The 20,042-nt window shown below is 47.2% G+C and overlaps 2 protein-coding genes across 3 annotated transcripts in view; both read right to left on the bottom strand.

Annotated features, from left to right (window-relative positions):
* Window positions 1-20,042, bottom strand: part of megf11 (multiple EGF-like-domains 11) — a 452,873-nt gene that overhangs the window by 425,495 nt on the left and 7,336 nt on the right. The window lies entirely within an intron of this gene.
* On the bottom strand, window positions 15,885-18,383 carry LOC139577954 (uro-adherence factor A-like). The gene has a single exon (XM_071405076.1). The coding sequence runs from the start codon at window positions 18,381-18,383 to the stop codon at window positions 15,885-15,887; it is 2,499 nt and encodes an 832-aa protein (XP_071261177.1).

Raw genomic sequence — 20,042 nt, forward strand, 5'->3', positions numbered from 1 at the left:
AGCGACGTTGTTGCCGGTGATGTCTGGTGAGGACCTGCCTTACAACAGCCCTACAAGCCCTCAGTCCAGCCTCTCTCAGCCTATTGCGGACAGTCTGAGCGCTGATGGAGGGATTGTGCGTTCCTGGTGTAACTCGGGCAGTTGTTGTTGTCATCCTGTACCTGTCCTGCAGGTGTGATGTTTGGATGTACCGATCCTGTGCAGGTGTTGTTACATGTGGTCTGCCACTGCGAGGACGATCAGCTGTCCGTCCTGTCTCCCTGTAGCACTATCTTAGGCGTCTCACAGTACGGACATTGCAATTTATTTCCCTGGCCACATCTGCAGTTCTCATGCCCCCGTGCAGCATGCCTAAGGCACGTTCAGGCAGATGAGCAGGGACCCTGGGTATCTTTCTTTTGGTGTTTTTCAGAGTCAGTAGAAAGGACACTTTAATGTCCTAAGTTTTCATAACTGTGACCTTATTTGCCTACCGTCTGCAAGCTGTTAGTGTCTGAACGACCGTTCCACAGGTGCATGTTCATTAATTGTTTATGGTTCATTGAACAAGCATGGGAAACAGTGTTTAAACCCTTTACAATGAAGATCTGTGAAGTTATTTGGATTTTTACGAATTATTTTTTAAAGACAGGGTCCTGAAAAAGGGACGTTTCCTTTTTTGCTGAGTTTAGATCCTAAAATGATAACAAATAAAGTAGTAAACACAGTGATTAAGTGCAAATACATTTTTCACAGTAATTTTTAATAGAATTATCCTAGTAATTTCATTTCATTTTTCAATGGTCAACAGAACAGGGACCATAGGTAAGAGGGCAAGACGCAATTAAAGTAATTAACAGTGTGTGTGTTACGCCCTGAACTTAGAGAGACTTTTTATGTCTCTATTTTGGTTTGGTCAGGGTGTGATTTGGGTGGGCGTTCTATGTTCTGTATTTCTAGGTTTTGTATTTCTTTGTTTCTGGCCGGGTATGGTTCCCAATCAGAGGCAGCTGTCTATCGTTGTCTCTGATTGGGGATCATACTTAGGCAGCCCTTTTCCCTCCTTCTGTGTGGGATCTTGTTCTTTGTTTGTGTGCAGGTAGTTTGCACATCGAAGCTGTTCGGTCGTTGTTATCCTTTATTGTTTTTGTTTTTTTCTAAAGTTTCACTTCGTTAATAAATTATGTGGAACTCAAAGAACGCTGTGCCTTGGTCTCTTCCGACGACGACAACCGTTACAGTGTGTGTGAAAAAATGAAATAAAATAAATAAAAAATAAAAATCTAACAATCCATTTACAGTATGTTGTTATGTTTACTATTTATATTATTATATTTATATATTATATTTATATTTATTTATATTTATATTCCTCTTGAGGTTCACTAGTACAGTAACTGTAAGGAATGAGCATTGGGCAGTCACTTCTTAAAATACTAACTATAGAACTAAACTAATTGAAGGCGTCTTTTTTTTTTTTAAATAGAAAGCTGTTTCATTACACTAAAAGCTCTGGGTCAGAAAACAAAAGCTGCATTACTCTAATACTGTAATGCTAAAGTGCAGTTATGACAAACGACTTGGTGACAGGTTGCTATAATGCAGCTACTAACAGGGAACGCTGCTATCTACATATCATATCACAGAGAGAATAAAGATATTCGAGTGTGTGTGACTACATAACACAAAGGGAGTGAATAATGTCTTTCATGTCATACAATGTTGCAGACAATACTTTATTTTTACAAATATGAAAGGGGCAAAAGTTATCTCAACCAACATTTATTAAACTTTTATTTAACCTTTATTTAACGTGGCAAGTCAGTTAAGAACAAATTCTTATTTACAAAGTCGGCCAACCCCCCCAGGCCAAAACCCTCCCGTAACCCAGACGACGCTGGGACAGTTGTGCGCCTCCCTATGGGACTTCCGATCACGGCCCGGTTGTGACACAGCCTGGGAACGAACCAGGGTCTGTAGTGACACCTCTAGCACTGCAATACGGTGCCTTAGTGCCTTGCGTCAAAAACACAGCGGTCAAAGTCAAAAACAGCCCCAACCGCTTCCGGTGACGCAATTTAGGAAATGGCTGCCATATTTTTCGGTACTCCACATCGGTTGGGTATTTCCCCCCCCTTAAATTAAATGATTTATCTGAGCATTATAGTAACGAAATGGAAAAGAGGAAAGCAGGAAAAAGGGTACAACGAAAGTCTTTTAACGAGACAAGAGAAGCTAAAATCGTAGACGAAACAGATATGGCTAACGTTAGCTCAAACAAGCTAACAACAGCAAAATAACCCTCATTTCGTGAGGTGTTGAAGGAGGAATTGCGCGAGGCGCTCGAGAGGAACTTCGAGAAGATGTATGAAAATAACTCAAAGAGTTCAAGAAGGACATTAACTAGAAACTCAAAGAAAAAACAAAGAAGAACTTCAAAGCATATCTACAAGGATGGGGGATGCAGAACAGAAACGGACACATGGAACACTGTGGTGGTCAAGGACGCACTTGTACAGTCCAAAACGCACTACAAGCAAAAGTGACAGAATTCAAAAGTTTTTTTCACGTCGTAATAACATTAGACTTTATTCCGTGGCAGAAGGCGCAGAAAAAGACTCCATGCCTAGATTCGTTGGTGGGGGGGGGGTCAAATAAATACTTGAAGGCGACACTGACCTCTGACCTCTGACCTCTGACCTCTGACCCCCCCTCGGCGACCCCCCCACCAAGATCCATAGTAGTACGGTTCCTACAATTCTCAGTCAAAGAGAAAGTCTGTTAATAACTTCCAAAGGAGTGTTCTTTGATCAAGAGATACTGAAAAGAAAGAAGGAATGTCAATAAGAAAGGGATTTGCTTCCAAAAACCATTCCTGGTAAAACAAAATGCGGGTATTTCTGGATAATGGCTCGGTTACATGCGAGCATGCAGACGAGGAGGCCGACGACCTGAAGTCGAGGGGCATCCCAGTGGAGTAGGCTGCCAGGAGAAAAGGGTCTTTTTTCACCGGCGGGAAAAGACACATCATCTCTCAAGAAAAAAGATTAAAGCACAGAAACTTCTGAAAACTACAGGGAACATGAGGAAGCTTGAGGAAGCATGAGGAAACATGAGGAAACATGAGGAAGCATGAGGAAACATGAGGAAACATGAGGAAGCATGAGGAAACATGAGGAAGCATGAGGAAACATGAGGAAACATGAGGAAACATGAGGAAGCATGAGGAAACATGGGGAAGCTTGAGGAAGCATGAGGAAGCATGAGGAAACATGAGGAAGCATGAGGAAGCATGAGGAAACATGAGGAAACATGAGGAAACATGAGGAAACATGAGGAAGCATGAGGAAACATGAGGAAACATGAGGAAACATGAGGAAGCATGAGGAAACATGAGGAAACATGAGGAAACATGAGGAAGCATGAGGAAACATGAGGAAGCATGAGGAAACATGAGGAAACATGAGGAAACATGAGGAAGCATGAGGAAACATGAGGAAGCTTGAGGAAGCATGAGGAAACATGAGGAAGCATGAGGAAACATGAGGAAACATGAGGAAGCATGAGGAAGCATGAGGAAACATGAGGAAACATGAGGAAGCATGAGGAAACATGAGGAAACATGAGGAAACATGAGGAAGCATGAGGAAACATGAGGAAGCTTGAGGAAGCATGAGGAAACATGAGGAAGCATGAGGAAACATGAGGAAACATGAGGAAGCATGAGGAAACATGAGGAAACATGAGGAAACATGAGGAAACATGAGGAAGCATGAGGAAACATGAGGAAACATGAGGAAGCATGAGGAAGCATGAGGAAGCTTAGAACGATCTCACAGTCATCTCAAAGACACTCTTATATTACGAGAAAAAGCTCAGGTTCCCGAAACAACGCTATTACGAAGAAAAAGGCAACAAAATGACTAAACTCAGGAAAAACAACAAGCGCTGAATACCATTTTCAAAATAAAAGACCCCCCCCCAAAAAAAAAACAAAGAAAATTACATGCAAATTGAATGAAATACAGAATGTATTTGAATCATACGATACAAATCTGTACAAGCAACCAGAGGAGGAAGACAAACAGACAATAGAGCATTTCTTTGAACTCACTTGACCTTAATTTCGGACAAAGCAACACGATAGACTTCAGAAATATCCCACTGAAGAAATGAATAAAGCAATATCTGAAAGTAAACAAGTCTCCCTGATGGCTTCCCTTCAGAATGGTTCAACCCCTCCAGAGAACAACTATCACTTCTATTTCAGTGCTGTTTTAACTGGACTCTGCGGGAAAACGAGGGATCTTCCTCCATCGTGGAGAGAAGACATAATATCTGTAATCCCTAAAGGAGGGGAAAGATAAAAAAGGAATGCAGTTCCTATAAACCTAGTGTAATTCTTAACACGGATTACAAACTATATGCATCAATAATAGCCAAAAGAACGGAGGACATAATGCCAGAATTGATTGACGGGGGGGGGGGGGATCAAACTGGTTTCACACGAAATAGACAGACGCGGGACAACGTAAAGGAGAACAATACGGACCACATCACTCAGGATAAGACAAGAGCTATATCAGTCTAGATGCAGAAAAAGCCTTTGGATGGGATTATATACAGTGGGGAGAACAAGTATTTGATACACTGACGATTTTGCAGGTTTTCCTACTTACAAAGCATGTAGAGGTCTGTAATTTTTATCATAGGTACACTTCAACTGTGAGAGACGGAATTTAAAACAAAAATCCAGAAAATCACATTGTATGATTTTTAAGTAATTAATTCGCATTTTATTGCATGACATAAGTATTTGATCACCTACCAACCAGTAAGAATTCCGGCTCTCACAGACCTGTTAGTTTTTCTTTAAGAAGCCCTCCTGTTCTCCACTCATTACCTGTATTAACTGCACCTGTTTGAACTCGTTACCTGTATAAAAGACACCTGTCCACCCACTCAATCAAACAGACTCCAACCTCTCCACAATGGCCAAGACCAGAGAGCTGTGTAAGGACATCAGGGATAAAATTGTAGACCTGCACAAGGCTGGGATGGGCTACAGGACAATAGGCAAGCAGCTTGGTGAGAAGGCAACAACTGTTGGCGCAATTATTAGAAAATGGAAGAAGTTCAAGATGACGGTCAATCACCCTCGGTCTGGGGCTCCATGCAAGGTCTCACCTCGTGGGGCATCAATGATCATGAGGAAGGTGAGGGATCAGCCCAGAACTACACGGCAGGACCTGGTCAATGACCTGAAGAGAGCTGGGACCACAGTCTCAAAGAAAACCATTAGTAACACACTACGCCGTCATGGATTAAAATCCTGCAGCGCACGCAAGGTCCCCCTGCTCAAGCCAGCGCATGTCCAGGCCCGTCTGAAGTTTGCCAATGACCATCTGGATGATCCAGAGGAGGAATGGGAGAAGGTCATGTGGTCTGATGAGACAAAAATAGAGCTTTTTGGTCTAAACTCCACTCGCCGTGTTTGGAGGAAGAAGAAGGATGAGTACAACCCCAAGAACACCATCCCAACCGTGAAGCATGGAGGTGGAAACATCATTCTTTGGGGATGCTTTTCTGCAAAGGGGACAGGACGACTGCACCGTATTGAGGGGAGGATGGATGGGGCCATGTATCGCGAGATCTTGGCCAACAACCTCCTTCCCTCAGTAAGAGCATTGAAGATGGGTCGTGGCTGTGTCTTCCAGCATGACAACGACCCGAAACACACAGCCAGGGCAACTAAGGAGTGGCTCCGTAAGAAGCATCTCAAGGTCCTGGAGTGGCCTAGCCAGTCTCCAGACCTGAACCCAATAGAAAATCTTTGGAGGGAGCTGAAAGTCCGTATTGCCCAGCGACAGCCCCGAAACCTGAAGGATCTGGAGAAGGTCTGTATGGAGGAGTGGGCCAAAATCCCTGCTGCAGTGTGTGCAAACCTGGTCAAGAACTACAGGAAACGTATGATCTCTGTAATTGCAAACAAAGGTTTTTGTACCAAATATTAAGTTCTGCTTTTCTGATGTATCAAATACTTATGTCATGCAATAAAATGCAAATTAATTACTTAAAAATCATACAATGTGATTTTCTGGATTTTTGTTTTAGATTCCGTCTCTCACAGTTGAAGTGTACCTGTGATAAAAATTACAGATCTCTACATGCTTTGTAAGTAGGAAAACCTGCAAAATCGGCAGTGTATCAAATACTTGTTCTCCCCACTGTATAAGTAATGGACAGATTTGGTTTCAACGAAAAAGAAGAAGAAGAAGTGATGCAGTGCATCAAAACGCTGTATTCATGTCCGACTGCCAGAAAAAAAAGACTAATGGACATTTGTCACAAACGATACGTTTAGAACGAGGGGCAAGATAAGGCTGTAATCTTTCACCCCACGCTCTCCTCCTTGTACATCAAGTCATTAGCACAGGCAATAAGACAGGACCCATCTTTAGAGGAAGTAACAATAAGACAGGACCCATCTTTAGAGGGAATAACAATAAGACAGGACCCATCTCTAGAGGGAATAACAATAAGACAGGACCCATCTTTAGAGGAAGTAACAATAAGACAGGACCCATCTTTAGAGGGAATAACAATAAGACAGGACCCATCTCTAGAGGGAATAACAATAAGACAGGGCCCATCTTTAGAGGGAATAACAATAAGACAGGACCCATCTTTAGAGGGAATAACAATAAGAGGCAGTGAACATAAGATATGCATGTATGCTGATGATGTTGTGTTATTCCTTAAAGACCCAGGCTCAAGCGTACCTAGACTGATGGATGTTTATTAACAAACATTTGTAACATATTCAGGCTATGTGCTTAACGTACACAAGACCCAAGCCCTACTATATAATTATACCCCCACAGGAAGAGCTGAAGAGTAGGTAGAAATTTCCAGTGGACCTCTCTTCATCTATTAAATATCTTGGATTATATCTACTAAAAGATACAACCTCTATGACATGAGGAAATCAACAGGAAATATATGATGACCCGGACAGGTGGAATTCACTTCCTTCGGATCTTAGTAGTAGAATTGAAACAATCAAAATGAATATCCTGCCGAGGTGACTGAATATCCTGCCGAGGTGACTGAATATCCTGCCGAGGTGACTGAATATCCTGCCGAGGTGACTGAATATCCTGCCGAGGTGACTGAATATCCTGCCGAGGTGACTGAATATCCTGCCGAGGTGACTGAATATCCTGCCGAGGTGACTGAATATCCTGCCCAGGTGACTGAATATCCTTCCCAGGTGACTGAATATCCTGCCCGGGTGACTGAATATCCTGCCGGGGTGACTGAATATCCTGCCGAGGTGACTGAATATCCTGCCGGGGTGACTGAATATCCTGCCGAGGTGACTGAATATCCTGCCGGGGTGACTGAATATCCTGCCGAGGTGACTGAATATCCTGCCGGGGTGACTGAATATCCTGCCGAGGTGACTGAATATCCTGCCGGGGTGACTGAATATCCTGCCGAGGTGACTGAATATCCTGCCCAGGTGACTGAATTTCCTGCCCAGGTGACTGAATATCCTGCCGAGGTGACTGAATATCCTGCCGAGGTGACTGAATATCCTGCCCAGGTGACTGAATATCCTGCCCAGGTGACTGAATATCCTGCCGAGGTGACTGAATATCCTGCCCAGTTGACTGAATATCCTGCCGAGGTGACTGAATATCCTGCCCAGGTGACTGAATATCCTGCCGAGGTGACTGAATATCCTGCCCAGTTGACTGAATATCCTGCCGAGGTGACTGAATATCCTGCCCAGGTGACTGAATATCCTGCCCAGTTGACTGAATATCCTGCCGAGGTGACTGAATATCCTGCCCAGGTGACTGAATATCCTGCCGAGGTGACTGAATATCCTGCCCAGGTGACTGAATATCCTGCCCAGTTGACTGAATATCCTGCCGAGGTGACTGAATATCCTGCCCAGGTGACTGAATATCCTGCCGAGGTGACTGAATATCCTGCCCAGGTGAAAGTATTTGTTCCAGCCACTGCCCATAGAAACTAACAGTTTAGGGATAAACAGATATCACGGTTTATCTCGAACAGTAAAAGACTAAGAATTAGATATACAACATTAAAATTACCAAACACTGTGGGAGGGGTGGTATGGCCTTACCAAACACTGTGGGAGGGGGGTATGGCCTTACCAAACACTGTGGGAGGGGGGTATGGCCTTACCAAACACTGTGGGAGGGGGGTATGGCCTTACCAAACACTGTGGGAGGGGTGGTATGGCCTTACCAAACACTGTGGGAGGGGGGTATGGCCTTACCAAGCACTGTGGGAGGGGTGGTATGGCCTTACCAAACACTGTGGGAGGGGTGGTATGGCCTTACCAAACACTGTGGGAGGGGGGTATGGCCTTACCAAACACTGTGGGAGGGGGGGTATGGCCTTACCAAACACTGTGGGAGGGGGGGTATGGCCTTACCAAACACTGTGGGAGGGGGGGTATGGCCTTACCAAACACTGTGGGAGGGGGGGTATGGCCTTACCAAACACTGTGGGAGGGGTGGTATGGCCTTACCAAACACTGTGGGAGGGGTGGTATGGCCTTACCAAACACTGTGGGAGGGGGGGGTATGGCCTTACCAAACACTGTGGGAGGGGGGGTATGGCCTTACCAAACACTGTGGGAGGGGTGGTATGGCCTTACCAAACACTGTGGGAGGGGGGGTATGGCCTTACCAAACACTGTGGGAGGGGGGGTATGGCCTTACCAAACACTGTGGGAGGGGTGGTATGGCCTTACCAAACACTGTGGGAGGGGGGGTATGGCCTTACCAAACACTGTGGGAGGGGTGGTATGGCCTTACCAAACACTGTGGGAGGGGGGGTATGGCCTTACCAAACACTGTGGGAGGGGGGTATGGCCTTACCAAACACTGTGGGAGGGGGGTATGGCCTTACCAAACACTGTGGGAGGGGGGGTATGGCCTTACCAAACACTGTGGGAGGGGTGGTATGGCCTTACCAAACACTGTGGGAGGGGGGGTATGGCCTTACCAAACACTATGGGAGGGGGGGTATGGCCTTACCAAACACTGTGGGAGGGGGGGTATGGCCTTACCAAACACTGTGGGAGGGGGGGTATGGCCTTACCAAACACTGTGGGAGGGGGGTATGGCCTTACCAAACACTGTGGGAAGGGTGGTATGGCCTTACCAAACACTGTGGGAGGGGGGGTATGGCCTTACCAAACACTGTGGGAGGGGGGGTATGGCCTTACCAAACACTGTGGGAGGGGGGGTATGGCCTTACCAAACACTGTGGGAGGGGGTGTATGGCCTTACCAAACACTGTGGGAGGGGTGGTATGGCCTTACCAAACACTGTGGGAGGGGTGGTATGGCCTTACCAAACACTGTGGGAGGGGGGGTATGGCCTTACCAAACACTGTGGGAGGGGGGGTATGGCCTTACCAAACACTGTGGGAGGGGTGGTATGGCCTTACCAAACACTGTGGGAGGGGGGGTATGGCCTTACCAAACACTGTGGGAGGGGGGGTATGGCCTTACCAAACACTGTGGGAGGGGTGGTATGGCCTTACCAAACACTGTGGGAGGGGGGGTATGGCCTTACCAAACACTGTGGGAGGGGTGGTATGGCCTTACCAAACACTGTGGGAGGGGGGGTATGGCCTTACCAAACACTATGGGAGGGGGAGTATGGCCTTACCAAACACTGTGGGAGGGGTGGTATGGCCTTACCAAACACTGTGGGAGGGGGGTATGGCCTTACCAAACACTGTGGGAGGGGGGTATGGCCTTACCAAACACTGTGGGAGGGGGGGTATGGCCTTACCAAACACTGTGGGAGGGGTGGTATGGCCTTACCAAACACTGTGGGAGGGGGGGTATGGCCTTACCAAACACTGTGGGAGGGGGGTATGGCCTTACCAAACACTGTGGGAGGGGGGGGGTATGGCCTTACCAAACACTGTGGGAGGGGGGGTATGGCCTTACCAAACACTGTGGGAGGGGTGGTATGGCCTTACCAAACACTGTGGGAGGGGTGGTATGGCCTTACCAAACACTGTGGGAGGGGGGGTATGGCCTTACCAAACACTGTGGGAGGGGTGGTATGGCCTTACCAAACACTGTGGGAGGGGGGGTATGGCCTTACCAAACACTGTGGGAGGGGGGTATGGCCTTACCAAACACTGTGGGAGGGGGGTATGGCCTTACCAAACACTGTGGGAGGGGGGTATGGCCTTACCAAACACTGTGGGAGGGGGGGGTATGGCCTTACCAAACACTATGGGAGGGGGGGTATGGCCTTACCAAACACTGTGGGAGGGGGGGGTATGGCCTTACCAAACACTGTGGGAGGGGTGGTATGGCCTTACCAAACACTGTGGGAGGGGGGGTATGGCCTTACCAAACACTGTGGGAGGGGTGGTATGGCCTTACCAAACACTGTGGGAGGGGGGGTATGGCCTTACCAAACACTATGGGAGGGGGGGTATGGCCTTACCAAACACTGTGGGAGGGGTGGTATGGCCTTACCAAACACTGTGGGAGGGGGGTATGGCCTTACCAAACACTGTGGGAGGGGGGTATGGCCTTACCAAACACTGTGGGAGGGGGGGTATGGCCTTACCAAACACTGTGGGAGGGGTGGTATGGCCTTACCAAACACTGTGGGAGGGGGGGTATGGCCTTACCAAACACTGTGGGAGGGGGGTATGGCCTTACCAAACACTGTGGGAGGGGGGGGGTATGGCCTTACCAAACACTGTGGGAGGGGGGGTATGGCCTTACCAAACACTGTGGGAGGGGTGGTATGGCCTTACCAAACACTGTGGGAGGGGTGGTATGGCCTTACCAAACACTGTGGGAGGGGGGGTATGGCCTTACCAAACACTGTGGGAGGGGTGGTATGGCCTTACCAAACACTGTGGGAGGGGGGGTATGGCCTTACCAAACACTGTGGGAGGGGGGTATGGCCTTACCAAACACTGTGGGAGGGGGGTATGGCCTTACCAAACACTGTGGGAGGGGGGTATGGCCTTACCAAACACTGTGGGAGGGGGGGGTATGGCCTTACCAAACACTATGGGAGGGGGGGTATGGCCTTACCAAACACTGTGGGAGGGGGGGGTATGGCCTTACCAAACACTGTGGGAGGGGGGTATGGCCTTACCAAACACTGTGGGAGGGGGGGTATGGCCTTACCAAACACTGTGGGAGGGGGGTATGGCCTTACCAAACACTGTGGGAGGGGGGGTATGGCCTTACCAAACACTGTGGGAGGGGGGGTATGGCCTTACCAAACCTAAAAGATTATTATGTGTCAGCCCAATTGAGACCAGCGAGACTACTTTGACAGAGATACACATACAGTCAGTTCTGGGTAAATAAGGACATGGAAATAGAAATATACAATAGACAAAAATGTGTGGATTAATTTCTCTCTGTTAAGACATGGTTTAGTGTAGTTAAGCAAATGAATTTAGACAGAGAGGTCAAACTGCTGAGTTGGCACGCATACGACCGACCCCAGCTTCATCCCTGCAACTCAGGACAGCAGATTTAAACAGTGGACGCAAAAAGGCATCACATCATTCAGTACAATTATAAGGAATGTGGACCTAGAAAACTTCCAGAACCAAAGTAAAAAAAAACATGGCTTGGATAAACAACACCCTTGTGGGAGAGAAATGCGGGGGGTTCACGGGGGGTTCGCGGGGGGTTCGCGGGGGGTTCGCACTCATATCATTTGGTCCTGTCCCGCAATTGAAACTTACTGGGGGAGAAATAAAAATAATAATAATAAAAATAATGGGTTTTGACATAGAACAAACATTAATTTATTTTGTATTTGGGTGAAATACCTGATAACTTACACAATAGAGAAAAGTATCTGTTGAAGGTCCTACTGGCAGCCAGTAAAAAGGCTATCACGAGGAAATGGCTACAAAAAGACCCTGCGACAATGTGTCGCAGACCACTGCGACACATTGGATAGACATTGTTAAAGAAATACATTATAATGGAGAGTATGACCTTTGCTTTAAGAACTCATGAGGAGAGAGGTGTCACGTTCCTGACCTATTTTCTGTTGTTTTGTATGTCTTAGTCGGTCAGGGCGTGAGTGTGGGTGGGCATTTCTATGTTTTCTGTTTCTATGTTGGTTTAAAGGGTGACCTAATATCGCTCTCAATTAGAGGCAGGTGTTTTTCATTTCCTCTGATTGAGAGTCATATTAAGGTAGGTGTTTTCACACTGTTTGTTTGTGGGTGGTTGTCTTCCGTGTCTGTGTCTGTGTCTGTGTCTGTGCACCACACGGGACTGTTTTCGGTTTGTTCGTTTTATGTAGTCTGTTCCTGTTCATGCGTTCTTCACGTTATATGTAAGTTCGTGTTCAGGTCTGTCTGCATCGTTTATTTGTTTTGTTAGTTTGTTCAAGTATAGTTTGTTTTTTCGTCGTGTTCTAATAAATTCATTATGTATTCACAACCCGCTGCGCCTTGGTCGAATCACTACTCCTCCTCTTCGTATGAAGAGAGAGAGGAACACCGTTACAAGAGGCCAGGTATTCTGGGGGAAATGGGCTTCGTACTTGAACATTGTGTCTAATTCAAAGATTATGTTACGGTAACTAATCTGAGGAAAACTAATCTGAGGAAAACTAATCTGAGGAAAACTAATCTGATAAAAACTAATATGAGGAAAACTAATCTGAGGAAAACTAATCTGAGGAAAACTAATCTGATAAAAACTAATATGAGGAAAACTAATCTGAGGAAAACTAATCTGAGGAAAACTAATCTGAGGAAAACTAATCTGAGGAAAACTAATCTGAGGAAAACTAATCTGAGGAAAACTAATCTGAGGAAAAATAATCTGAGGAAAAATAATCTGATGAACGTATGATGTGTGCTTGTCCCTGCCAGATAACCATATTCCCAGATAACCATATTCCCAGATAACCATATTCCCAGATAACCATAGTCCCAGATATCCATAGTCCCAGATAACCATAGTCCCAGATAACCATAGTCCCAGATAACCATAGTCCCAGATATCTATATTCCCAGAAAACCATAGTCCCAGATAACCATAGTCCCAGATAACCATATTCCCAGATAACCATAGTCCCAGATAACCATAGTCCCAGATAACCATAGTCCCAGATAACCATAGTCCCAGATATCCATAGTCCCAGATAACCATAGTCCCAGATATCCATAGTCCCAGATAACCATAGTCCCAGATAACCATAGTCCCAGATAACCATAGTCCCAGATAACCATAGTCCCAGATATCCATAGTCCCAGATAACCATAGTCCCAGATAACCATAGTCCCAGATAACCATAGTCCCAGATAACCATAGTCCCAGATAACCATAGTCCCAGATAACCATAGTCCCAGATAACCATAGTCCCAGATAACCATAGTCCCAGATATCCATATTCCCAGAAAACCATAGTCCCAGATATCCATATTCCCAGAAAACCATAGTCCCAGATATCCATAGTCCCAGAAAACCATAGTCCCAGATAACCATAGTCCCAGAAAACCATAGTCCCAGATATCCATAGTCCCAGATATCCATAGTCCCAGATATCCATAGTCCCAGATATCCATAGTCCCAGATATCCATATTTCCAGATATCCATATTCCCAGATAACCATAGTCCCAGATAACCATAGTCCCAGATAACCATAGTCCCAGATAACCATAGTCCCAGATAACCATAGTCCCAGATAACCATAGTCCCAGATAACCATAGTCCCAGATAACCATAGTCCCAGATAACCATAGTCCCAGATAACCATAGTCCCAGATAACCATAGTCCCAGATAACCATAGTCCCAGAAAACCATAGTCCCAGATATCCATATTCCCAGATAACCATAGTCCCAGATAACCATAGTCCCAGAAAACCATAGTCCCAGAAAACCATAGTCCCAGATATCCATAGTCCCAGATATCCATAGTCCCAGATATCCATAGTCCCAGATAACCATAGTCCCAGATATCCATATTTCCAGATATCCATATTCCCAGATAACTATATTCCCAGATATCCATATTCCCAGATATCCATAGTCCCAGATAACCATAGTCCCAGATAACCATAGTCCCAGATAACCATAGTCCCAGATAACCATAGTCCCAGATATCCATAGTCCCAGATAACCATAGTCCCAGATAACCATAGTCCCAGATAACCATAGTCCCAGATAACCATATTCCCAGATAACCATAGTCCCAGATAACCATAGTCCCAGATAACCATAGTCCCAGATATCCATATTCCCAGAAAACCATAGTCCCAGATATCCATATTCCCAGAAAACCATAGTCCCAGATATCCATATTCCCAGAAAACCATAGTCCCAGATAACCATAGTCCCAGAAAACCATAGTCCCAGATATCCATAGTCCCAGATATCCATAGTCCCAGATATCCATAGTCCCAGATATCCATAGTCCCAGATATCCATATTCCCAGATAACTATAGTCCCAGATAACCATAGTCCCAGATAACCATAGTCCCAGATAACCATAGTCCCAGATAACCATAGTCCCAGATAACCATAGTCCCAGATAACCATAGTCCCAGATAACCATAGTCCCAGATAACCATAGTCCCAGATAACCATAGTCCCAGAAAACCATAGTCCCAGATATCCATATTCCCAGATAACCATAGTCCCAGATAACCATAGTCCCAGAAAACCATAGTCCCAGAAAACCATAGTCCCAGATATCCATAGTCCCAGATATCCATAGTCCCAGATATCCATAGTCCCAGATAACCATAGTCCCAGATATCCATATTTCCAGATATCCATATTCCCAGATAACTATATTCCCAGATATCCATATTCCCAGATATCCATAGTCCCAGATAACCATAGTCCCAGATAACCATAGTCCCAGATAACCATAGTCCCAGATAACCATAGTCCCAGATAACCATAGTCCCAGATAACTATAGTCCCAGATAACTATATTCCCAGATATCCATATTCACAGATATCCATATTCACAGATAACCATATTCACAGATAACTATATTCCCAGATAACCATTTTCCCAGATATCCATATTCCTAGAAGCATTGTCAGTAATAATCTTACGACCATGAATTTGAATTCCACTGTTAGCTCTGTTAGTGTTATCCCATTGGGGAAGCCCACTGTGGTCAGCTCGTCCAGTGCTATTATTTCAAATCCCATAAATATGGATAACCCTCGCTGTTTTCAAATCACGTAGAGGATTTGGGCTGTATCAACGTGCAAAGTTTGATGTCAGAGATGAGACCTTCTTGATATCTGGGTGCATGACACGAGTCCGGATATGTTGGTTCTCACAGAGACAGGGATAAATGACTCCATCCCGGGATAAGGACATACTGATTACAACATCGTCAGGTGTGACAGACTGGGGGGTAAAAAAAGGGGGAGTGGTGGCTGTATATGTGAAATCACCTCGTGTCACCGTGTTCTCTAAATACCACTATCCCCCAAAATTAGAGCTTTTGGTTATAGATGTCGAAATACACATTTATCTATTCCAGACACCACCGAATGAAACGGTGACACCGGAGAGAGGAAGGGAAAGGTACTGTTTTGGATAGAAGCCAGAATGCTACAGGGACGATTTATCATCACCGAGAGAGCAGATCCTACGCCTCAAGCAAAAAAAAACGACATCATCAACCCCCTCGTCAGCTTTCCTTGTTTATGTGACATGGACAGGCTCCAACTAATGACGTGAAGATGCCATGTTAAGCACAAGTTAACAATAATTTACCTTTTTTTTTTGTTGGACTGACTGCTGTCATATTGCCACTTACATTCATTTGAATCCCAGTATTGCTTTTGTGCTGATTTCCACTATTTATCAAACACACTTGGTGCTTATAATGATGTTTGGGCTACTGATGTTTTCATCATTTGACCGTGAGTCTTGGTGATCGTGAGTCTTGCTGACCGTGCTTCTTGCTGACCGTACGTCTTGCTGACCGTGAGTCTTGCTGACCGTGCGTCTTGCTGACCGTGAGTCTTGCTGACCGTGAGTCTTGGTGACCGTATGTCTTGCTGACCGAGCGTCTTGCTGACCGTGCGTCTTGCTGACCGTGAGTCTTGGTGACCGTACGTCTTGCTGACCGTGAGTCTTGCTGACCGTACGTCTTGCTGACCGTACGTCTTGCTGACCGTGAGTCTTGCTGACCGTGAGTCTTGCTGACCGTGTGTCTTGCTGACCGTGAGTCTTGCTGACCGTGAGTCTTGCTGACCGTGCGTCTTGCTGACCGTACGTCTTGCTGACCGTGAGTCTTGCTGACCGTGAGTCTTGCTGACCGTGCGTCTTGCTGACCGTACGTCTTGCTGACCGTGAGTCTTGCTGACCGTGAGTCTTGCTGACCGTGAGTCTTGCTGACCGTGCTTCTTGCTGACCGTACGTCTTGCTGACCGTGAGTCTTGCTGACCGTGCGTCTTGCTGACCGTGAGTCTTGCTGACCGTGAGTCTTGGTGACCGTATGTCTTGCTGACCGAGCGTCTTGCTGACCGTGCGTCTTGCTGACCGTGAGTCTTGGTGACCGTACGTCTTGCTGACCGTGAGTCTTGCTGACCGTACGTCTTGCTGACCGTACGTCTTGCTGACCGTGAGTCTTGCTGACCGAGCGTCTTGGTGACCGTGAGTCTTGCTGACCGTGAGTCTTGCTGACCGTGTGTCTTGCTGACCGTGAGTCTTGCTGACCGTGAGTCTTGCTGACCGTGAGTCTTGCTGACCGTGCGTCTTGCTGACCGTACGTCTTGCTGACCGTGAGTCTTGCTGACCGTGAGTCTTGCTGACCGTGAGTCTTGCTGACCGTGCGTCTTGCTGACCGTACGTCTTGCTGACCGTGAGTCTTGCTGACCGTGAGTCTTGCTGACCGTGAGTCTTGCTGACCGAGCGTCTTGGTGACCGTGAGTCTTGCTGACCGTGAGTCTTGCTGACCGTGAGTCTTGCTGACCGTGCGTCTTGCTGACCGTGAGTCTTGCAGACCGTGTGTCTTGCTGACCGTGAGTCTTGCTGACCGTGAGTCTTGCTGACCGTACGTCTTGCTGACCGTGAGTCTTGCTGACCGTGTGTCTTGCTGACCGAGCGTCTTGGTGACCGAGCGTCTTGGTGACCGAGCGTCTTGGTGACCGTGAGTCTTGCTGACCGTACGTCTTGCTGACCGTGAGTCTTGCTGACCGAGCGTCTTGCTGACCGTGAGTCTTGCTGACCGTGCGTCTTGCTGACCGTGAGTCTTGCTGACCGTGTGTCTTGCTGACCGTGAGTCTTGCTGACCGTGAGTCTTGCTGACCGAGCGTCTTGCTGACCGAGCGTCTTGGTGACCGTGCGTCTTGCTGACCGTGAGTCTTGCTGACCGTGCGTCTTGCTGACCGTGAGTCTTGCTGACCGTGAGTCTTGCTGACCGTGTGTCTTGCTGACCGTGAGTCTTGCTGACCGTGAGTCTTGCTGACCGTACGTCTTGCTGACCGTACGTCTTGCTGACCGTGAGTCTTGCTGACCGAGCGTCTTGGTGACCGTGTGTCTTGCTGACCGTGAGTCTTGCTGACCGTGAGTCTTGCTGACCGTGAGTCTTGCTGACCGTGAGTCTTGCTGACCGTGTGTCTTGCTGACCGTGAGTCTTGCTGACCGTGAGTCTTGCTGACCGTACGTCTTGCTGACCGTACGTCTTGCTGACCGTGAGTCTTGCTGACCGAGCGTCTTGGTGACCGTGTGTCTTGCTGACCGTGAGTCTTGCTGACCGTGAGTCTTGCTGACCGTGTGTCTTGCTGACCGTGAGTCTTGCTGACCGTGAGTCTTGCTGACCGTGCGTCTTGCTGACCGTACGTCTTGCTGACCGTGAGTCTTGCTGACCGTGAGTCTTGCTGACCGTGAGTCTTGCTGACCGTGCGTCTTGCTGACCGTACGTCTTGCTGACCGTGAGTCTTGCTGACCGTGAGTCTTGCTGACCGTGCGTCTTGCTGACCGAGCGTCTTGCTGACCGAGAGTCTTGCTGACCGTACGTCTTGCTGACCGTGAGTCTTGCTGACCGTGAGTCTTGCTGACCGTGAGTCTTGCTGACCGTACGTCTTGCTGACCGTGAGTCTTGCTGACCGTACGTCTTGCTGACCGTGTGTCTTGCTGACCGTACGTCTTGCTGACCGTGAGTCTTGCTGACCGTGAGTCTTGCTGACCGTACGTCTTGCTGACCGTGCGTCTTGCTGACCGTACGTCTTGCTGACCGTGTGTCTTGCTGACCGTACGTCTTGCTGACCGTGAGTCTTGCTGACCGTGAGTCTTGGTGGTTGAGGTATTTGTTTTAGTCTTTATAAAAAAGGAAGCTGTTACCGTGTTCGAACACATACGCTTTCTGTGTCACATTTGTAACAAAAGGTGGTCCTGGTCTAAATCCACTAATAAAATAGATTGAACACTTGAATTTTTATGTTTTTTTGTTTTTTTTACATTATAGCCTGTTATAACTGTTACCCTACGAGGTCCGGAGACTGCTGGTTTTCTCTTCTACTTGATCATTAATTGCACCCACCTGGTGTCCCAGGTCTAAACCAGCCCCTGATTAGAGGGGATTTCACCCACCTGGTGTCCCAGGTCTAAATCAGTCCCTGAATAGAGGGCAATCACCCACCTGGTGTCCCAGGTCTAAACCAGCCCCTGATTAGAGAGGAATCACCCACCTGGTGTCCCAGGTCTAAATCAGTCCCTGAATAGAGGGCAATCACCCACCTGGTGTCCCAGGTCTAAATCAACCCCTGATTAGAGGGGAATCACCCACCTGGTGTCCCAGGTCTAAATCAGCCCCTGAATAGAGGGGAATCACCCACTTGGTGTCCCAGGTCTAAATCAGTCCCTGATTAGAGGGGAATCACCCACCTGGTGTCCCAGGTCTAAACCAGCCCCTGATTAGAGGGGATTTCACCCACCTGGTGTCCCAGGTCTAAATCAGTCCCTGAATAGAGGGCAATCACCCACCTGGTGTCCCAGGTCTAAACCAGCCCCTGAATAGAGGGGAATCACCCACTTGGTGTCCCAGGTCTAAATCAGTCCCTGATTAGAGGGGAATCACCCACCTGGTGTCCCAGGTCTAAACCAGCCCCTGATTAGAGGGGATTTCACCCACCTGGTGTCCCAGGTCTAAATCAGTCCCTGAATAGAGGGCAATCACCCACCTGGTGTCCCAGGTCTAAACCAGCCCCTGATTAGAGGGGATTTCACCCACCTGGTGTCCCAGGTCTAAATCAGTCCCTGATTAGAGGGGAATCACCCACCTGGTGTCCCAGGTCTAAACCAGCCCCTGATTAGAGAGGAATCACCCACCTGGTGTCCCTGGTCTAAATCAGTCCCTGATTAGAGAGGAATCACCCACCTGGTGTCCAAGGTCTAAATCAGCCCCTGATTAGAGGGGAATCACCCACCTGGTGTCCCAGGTCTAAACCAGTCCCTGATTAGAGGGGAATCACCCACCTGGTGTCCCTGGTCTAAATCAGTCCCTGATTAGAGAGGAATCACCCACCTGGTGTCCAAGGTCTAAATCAGCCCCTGATTAGAGGGGAATCACCCACCTGGTGTCCCAGGTCTAGATCAGCCCCTGATTAGAGGGGAATCACCCACCTGGTGTCCCAGGTCTAAATCAGTCCCTGATTAGAGGGAAATCACCCACCTGGTGTCCCAGGTCTAAATCAGTCCCTGATTAGAGGGGAATCACCCACCTGGTGTCCCAGGTCTAAATCAGTCCCTGATTAGAGGGGAATCACCCACCTGGTGTCCCAGGTCTAAATCAGCCCCTGATTAGAGGGGAAACACCCACCTGGTGTCCCATGTCTAAATCAGTCCCTGATTAGAGGGAGACAATGACAAAAAGGAGTTACATTTGAGGGGCCTACAGTAACATAAACTAATGAAAATGCAATTGTGTTATTTGAAATAAAATTAAATTCTTATTCCAATATTACCTTCATATTTATTTATTATTTATTTATTTATTATGTATTATTTATTATTTAT

This window comes from Salvelinus alpinus, chromosome 6 (genome assembly GCF_045679555.1).
Source record: "Salvelinus alpinus chromosome 6, SLU_Salpinus.1, whole genome shotgun sequence".
Lineage (NCBI taxonomy): Eukaryota > Metazoa > Chordata > Actinopteri > Salmoniformes > Salmonidae > Salvelinus > Salvelinus alpinus.

What these genes read in the sequence shown, in the direction of transcription:
- LOC139577954 (XM_071405076.1), bottom strand. Translation starts at nt 18,383, where the DNA reads ATGTGTTCGAACACGGTAACAGCTTCCTTTTTTATAAAGACTAAAACA.